General features: G+C 37.0%; 1 protein-coding gene across 1 annotated transcript; it reads left to right on the top strand.

Moving 5' to 3' along the window:
• Positions 1–6,319: 6,319 nt before the first annotated feature.
• LOC145040768 (uncharacterized) lies at positions 6,320–6,757 on the top strand. Its single transcript, XM_078988667.1, has one exon. The coding sequence runs from the start codon at positions 6,320–6,322 to the stop codon at positions 6,755–6,757; it is 438 nt and encodes a 145-aa protein (XP_078844793.1).
• The last annotated feature ends 842 nt before the right edge of the window (positions 6,758–7,599 follow it).

The raw sequence follows: 7,599 nt of genomic DNA, 5'->3' as shown, positions 1-7,599 counted from the left end.
TCAAAGTTAGTCGGCAAGGTTCGCAGCCCCCTTTATATAGGGCCGAGGCCGAAGTCGGTTTGGGAAGGAAGCAAGCAGCGAAGCAGCTCAGTGGCGTCAGCAGCGAGGGGCAGGTGGCACGAGAAGCGAAGGCCACGAGGCCTGCTGCGAGGCTCGTATGTGGCTTTGTATGTGAGGCGGGTGGGCGAGACGTGGAGGGGCAAGGTTCGGACACCGCAGCGAGGCGTGTCGGAGGATAATTGGGTCGCACTTCGATCTACTCAGCATGCGACACACAGTGCTTCTCGGAACAACCACGTCTCCGGTGACGCTGCTGCTTCGTGCGAAGTGACATGGCAGCGACGAGGGTCTCCGGTGGTTGGTACTGTTCATGCGAAATTCTCGGATTTCGAGCCCCGAACTTCTAAAATCCATAACTTTCGCATACGAGTTCCGTTTTTGACGTTCTTTATATGCACGCGTAGCTAAAATTACGCTCTACAACTTTTGCTTAGACTTCGTTGGCTAAGTTTGACTTTATTTTTAATATTATTATTTTTCACTGACCGGTACAGGAAAATCCGTTAAAAATTCATAACTTCTTCATCCGACATCCATTTTCGTCAGACTTTTTACCGTTGTACTACATATGACGAGACCTTCGATTCTCGTTTAGGATGTATCGGTCAAATATCGCTCAATCTGAAATTCGAGTTTTTAGCTGTCTACTGCTAAGTTGAAACTTCGAAAAATCATAACTTCCTCATACGAAGTTAGATTTTGTCGTTCTTTTTATCGAATTTCTCGGTTTAACTAATACTACCACTTTCATTTAGATTAATAAGGCTAAAAAGTAGTTTATCAAAAACTCACTTTTTACATCATCTGGCGCTGTGCCGATTTTGTCTCGGATCTTCGGTTAGTCATAACGTCTTCGTTATAACTCGGATTTTGACGAGGTTTTCGCCTACAAGTTTCTAACGAGATTCTCTGCAACATCAAATAATAAAATTTTACTTATTTAAAATTTTATATTTTTGCTAAATTTCACTATTTGGCTTTTAATTGGAATTTCATAAGACTTCCAATATTTTCTGAGTGATTCTAAACATATTTTACTTCATTGCTAGTAAAAACCATATGTTAGAACTCAACACTCAATTTCACATAGTTTTTCACAATTTAATTTATTACAAAACATGATTTCAAAACGTGTATGTTACACACACTTAGATTTTCCACCATAGGAGACCATTGGAAGCGATTTGTGGGAGCTTGATACACATTCTTCTCATCTTCCAAAGTAATTGTTAGTTTCTTGATGCAAAAACACTTTTATGATTGTTATTTTGTTGTCATGACTGACTAGTTTCTCTATTTTGGTTAACTTTGGCTAAAACCCTTGGATATTTTTGGGTTTTGAAGGATTCATGCTTAATTGTCATTTATCTTATGTTTATGATTCTACTTCATATTTCTTATGCTTGTTTAATACTTTGATCATGAGCTTGGTACTTGAATGAGCAATTGTTGGTTTATTTCTTTGGTTTAGCATTGAATCATAGAATTTACTTTGAACAAGGGCTTTATGACGGTAGAAATCATCTCTAGCTTATGAATCATGACTCCTTTATGGATGTGTAAGCATTGACATCCTGTAGGAATTGGGGATTCCTACTTTCTTAAGGCTAATCAACTTTCTTGGATTTAATTGCTTCAATTGAATCCTTGATTTTGATCAAGAATGTGTGTTGCAGGCTTCCCCAACCTCCATAAAACCTATGAGGAATCTAGGCATACCATGCTTCATGATTTCTATAACCAATTTGGGGTGAATGATTAGCTTCATATTAAATCCTAATGATAAACACACAAATGTTTATTGTATTGAATTGCCTTGCTTAACCAATTCTCCCGAATTTGAGCATCTCACCACCTTGCTTAATTGCAAGCTTTTTAATTATTCAAGTCTTTTAGTTTTCAAGCATTCACAACACCCCCCCCCCCCCCTTTAGTTTAATTGTAATTAGTTTATTTACACTAGTTCTATTGGATTGCACTGATGAATAAATACAACCATTTTCCCAAGGATCCATACCCCTTTTTACCATTATATTATGTTTTATTTGCAAACAAATGGTGTAATTTTCTTGTTGGACTTGACATGCCATCACTACTCATTTCTACTACCGTCCAAACCAATCACATATACCCGCTCTCAGCATATACACACTTCTAAAGAGCGCACTAATTCATCTAAGGTAATTCCTAGGCTCTCCTAACATTTCCACCTTACCTTGACATCAGCTACTAAAGAACCCCTAGTAATATCAACTAACTACTTCATGAATACAATTACATGCAACAAAAGTTAAACAATATTTCAAATAAAAGAGCCAACCCTACAACGGTTAGACTCGGACGAGAACTATGAAACAGGGCCAAATCAATCATTGTATAATTATTTAACCTTTGTAGCATGTAACTTAACATATTCATTTAATAGTTAGCTCACGTCAATATGGGTCCCACAAGGCACTAAGCAAGCAACATTCAAGCAATAACACTCTAAAGGTCACAAAACATAAAAATGCATCATCCAATTAATCTTGCTTCTGCGATGCTAGTAACTTCTACCAACATTGTCGGTTGCCTTATGCATACAAATTATACATCAAAACAGGATCACATAGATTGTCGAATGAATTATTCTACCCTTAGCCCACAACCAAACAAGGAACATGAAATAAGGCCAAATCAGTCTTTCTAGGGATATATAATCCTAATCGTATACAATTTTTAAATCATACACTTAGAAATTAATTCCACCAACATAGATTCCAAATATGACATAGCATCCAATTCCTCCTAGGCTACAAGGCATCATAAATCATGCCATTCTATCCAAAATCTGAAATACATATTAGCATGTCGTTCGAAAGGCTCAATCAACATGCATATACATGCATCTCTCCTAGCATCGTATCATGCAATCCTGAGTAGATCCTTAGCCCTAATCTAGCATCCATTTCTCATGTACTCATACCAAAACAATAAGCATAACATGTTCATGGGTATTTTGGAATATACTAACATGAGCTTGGATGATATCATGAATCACACCCCTTTTCTTAGAAAAACCTTTTTAAAAAATCATTTTCATTTAAAAGATTTTAGAAATCCTTAGTTTTAGTTCAGACACACCCGAGAGTGTGCATGAATCTCTCAAATCAAGGCTCTAATACAAAATTGTAACATCCCAAAAATACAGAGTAAAAATTTCATTTTTAAATAAATGAAAACTATCATTCGTTGTTCCAAAGACGATCAGACTCAAAGTATTCTCAAAACATTAGAGTAATTTTTAATCATTAAGTGTGGAATAAGTCTCCATGAGATGCAGTACGATCAAGTTGAGCCCTTCCTTTTTAAAAACAGATGTACCTGAAACATTTTAAACATAAACTGTAAGCACAAAACTTAATGATTTCCCCAAAATACAATATACCATACATATCAGTAAGCCAACCCCTGGGGTAATTTCCAACCCAACATACAACAATGGTCTCAGCCATGGGGCCCAACCTTCTGTATATTTCAACCCAACGTAAAATAATGAGCCCATCCCTAGAGTTTATCCCAACCCAACATACAATAATCGGCCTAGCCTTAAGGTTTATCTCATCACAAACATGCATAATTGGGCCTAGCCCTAGGGTATATCTCAAACTAATCATACATGCAAGAATCAGAAAGGCAGCTAGTATTCAACATAACACAATCAAACGGGTCGGTATTGGTGTCATTGACCCATAAGTACAGTGAAAAGACTCACCTCAATTGGTCAATGAATAGATCATACACACGAGTCGTTGGCTCTAAAGTCTCTCCTACTAAACATATCCAAAACCAAGCTCTAATTAGCAATTAAGGTAAATACTCCAACTCAGAAAATCCAAATACCAACTTAAATCATCATTTAGGAAATATACCATTATGCCCTTCTAAGTCCTCGACCTCTCATAGTTGACCAAAAATTCAAACTGGTCAAAAAAGTCAACGATCAAGCATTTGTTGACTTACGTGTGGCGTACATCTTACTCTACGCATGGTGTAGAGTCCTATGCATGGCCGTCCCTTTCCAAACTACATTTTAGAACTTAATTCATTAAGACATTTCACTCAAAGTTCATATATGTTTCCTAATAGCTCTATAATGGATACAGTTTCCAACTTTATCCATTAGGATGGTCAAAACAACCAAGATCTAGTTTTTAATTCTTAAAGGGACCAAAAACGCATCTTTCTTAACTTAATCCATTAAGTCCATGTTTCCAACCTTTAGATCTAAATCAATATGATGTTTAGATGGATAAAGTTTCTAACTTTATCCATTACATGGTCACAAATTATCAAGATCTAAACTTTATGCACTAAAATAACCAAAAAGTGGAAAATATGACAAATAACTAGATCTATGAAAACAATGAGAAAGAAGATTTTTACGTACAATGGTCCAGGAATGATGTAATCTTGTAGGATCTATATGTGAACTCTTCTTCTATACAATTTTCCACCACCTTGCTTTTCAAGATTCAACCTTCCAATGGAGAAATACGCTCATAAATGATGTCAAGTATTGAAAACAAGTAAGAGGAGACTAGGGTTTCTCAAGGAATGATCTTAGGTAATGGAGGATGGTCATGAGAGGGTTTCCCATAAGTTAGAGCCCTTAAATAGGGTTCAAAGCCAAAGAATTAGGGTTTCGATCTGCCCATATTACTCTATGTGTAACCTAAGTTAAGCCTTGCATAACTCATTAAACATGCGTTCATCATCAAAAAGTTACGCCCTGTGTTATTTTTAGGTATGCCATGTGTAGCAAGTACGCCCTATGTAACTTTCCTATGCCCTGCATAGGATAAAACCCGAAATTTCCACTTCAACTTCAAACATCCATAACTTCTTCATATTAACTTCATTTTTGGTGTTCTTTATATGAACGGAAAGGTACTGAAGAGCCCCATAATTACATCTAATTAATGCTGACTTAAAACATACATAACTAAAATCCTTAATTCATGAAATAAGTGTGAAACATCACTTTCCCATTTTACACTTTGACTCCATAACACAAACCAAGGGCTTAGTTCACATAACCAATATTGTCAACATCCAATCAGATCTTTACTGGATCCGTTTAATTACCAGAATCCTGAAATAAGAACTTCTCGAAACAGGATGTTATAGAACTGATGATCAACGAGCCAGCAATCTATGAAGCGATAGATGATAAACCGATTCCTACTCATACAACAACAGTTCGAGAAGGAAATAACGACTATGAAAGTTATCAAAGACCACTTCTTCCTCTAAAAGGACTACAAAGAGGGAAGAATGATGATTTCCGAAGCATATGCAAGTATAAGGACTTAATAACTTGCAAACCTTCATCTTTTAATGGGAAGGAGAATCTGGTTGAAGTTATGGATTGGAATTCTGAAATGGAGCTAGCCTTCATTACTTGTGGTCGCACATAAAAGTTGCAGACCACTTATGATGTGCTTAAATGTAGTGGTTCGTTGGTGGATTACATTGGGAAAGGCAATCAACCCTAACAAGCCACTGTAACGGACATGAGAAGAATTCCTGGTACAATTCAAGCGAAAGTACTGCTTAGCTCAAAACATGATAGAGTTGGAGAACCAATTCTTTACACTAAAAAAGAGCAGCATCTCCATTAATGAGTATTGTCACTAATGAACTGGCAAAGATCAATAAGTATGATAAGGGACTACCATGGGAGTACTTTGTACTAGTACATTAGGCTCTTGAGGTATCCTTCTAGGTTGCCAAGTCTATTGAAAATCAAAGAAAGGACTGGCTACAGAGCTGAAGTTGGAAAGAAGAGGAAATCTGAAGGATCCTCAGGAAACAAGAAAAATAAGAAAAAGAAGTTCATAAAGTTAAAAAAGCAACAACAAATATGGGAGAAACCATGAAGGGAAATGGTGTAAATAGTGCAAGAAGAAGCATTTTGGGGACTATGACGTATACTACAATTGCAAGAAGCTAGGACTTGTTTCTACAAACTAACTGATAAATGGAAAATTTTGCTACAATTGTGGAGAAGAAGGGAACATGAAAGTTGAGTGCCCGAAAGCTGAGAAACCAACCCCAAAGATCATGTCAGCAAACCCCAACGGCCGAAGCTACCAAATGACCCTCGATGAATCCAAAGAAGAGACTTTCGTTGTTTCAGGTACATTCCTAGTAATCCAATTCCTGCCAAGATTGTAGGTGATGCAGGAGTAGATCAGTCCTTTATTTCGCATGAGTAATGGTAGAAATAATGGTGAAAGTAGGTGGTGGTGGGAATGTGTCTCTTAACAATAAGTTAGTAAGCGGAACCATTAACTTATATTGGAACAGATTCCATAATGAATTATTACCCTTTGAGTTAAACAAGTTCGATGTCATTTTGCGCAAGGACTGGTTAGAAGAAAATCTAAAGAACATCTTATGTGGAAGGAAGATGGTGCGCACTAGTCCTCCTGGAAGAGAACCGTTCATCGTATACGGTGATAAGAGTATAGTGAAGTACGAAATAATTTCACTAATGAAAGCTAAAAGATGCCTTAACAAAGGATGCACAACATTCTTGGCATATGTGATCAATGTAAAGAATGAGAAAAAGGAAACGACTGAGATACCAGTGATGTGTGACTTTCTAGAGGTATTTCCAGATGACCTACCCGGATTACCACCAGAAAGGTAGTTAGAGTTTATAATTGACTTAATGCCAAGAACACATCTGATTGTAAAAGCAATATACTGCTTATCATCTATAGAGATGAAAGAGTTAATGACACAACTCTAGGAATTCTTGGAAAAAGTTTTTATTAGAGCTAGTTCATCGCGCTAGGGAGCTCAAGTACTCTTTGTAAAGATGACATACGATGACATAGATGTTTTCCTTAGGCCGTTGATGGAAGAGCTTTAGTTTTTGTGGCACTCAGGCGTACGTATTAAAGACGCAGCGATAAACACATTCTTCACGATGATAGCTATGTTGTTATGGACAATAAACAACTTTCTAACTCGTAGTAGTTTATCAGTTTGGAGTGGACAAGGGTATAGAGCATGCTCGACTTGCAATGAAGACACTCCCTTGTACCGTACAGTAAATAAAGTCGTTTATATCGATAATCGTCGGTTCTTAGATGATGATGATCCATTAAGGATGAGTTTGAAATTTAACAGGCAACCTGAGACAAGACCCGCTCCGAAACACTTTACTAACGAAGACATACAAGAGCAAATAGGTCGTGTACTACTTCGTTAACTGGGTAAACATCCTAACACTCTCATGGAAAACATGGATCGGAAAGGATTCGAGTTGAAATGGTCAAAAAGTAGCATATTTTTCGAGCTCGATTATTGGTCTTCTCTGTAGCTGAAGCACAACATAAATGTGATGCATGTCGAGAAAAATATGGATGAGAGTCTTTTGGGTACTTCTATGATGAATGATAAGAGTAAAGACACATCAAATGCATGTGAGGACTTGAGAAATCTGAATGTTCGGTGTACTCAATGGTTGTAAAAAAAGGGTAACAA

This window comes from Lactuca saligna, chromosome 4 (assembly GCF_052625555.1).
Source record: "Lactuca saligna cultivar CGN05327 chromosome 4, ASM5262555v1, whole genome shotgun sequence".
NCBI lineage: Eukaryota > Viridiplantae > Streptophyta > Magnoliopsida > Asterales > Asteraceae > Lactuca > Lactuca saligna.
This window is presented reverse-complemented; position numbering and strand designations above follow the sequence as displayed.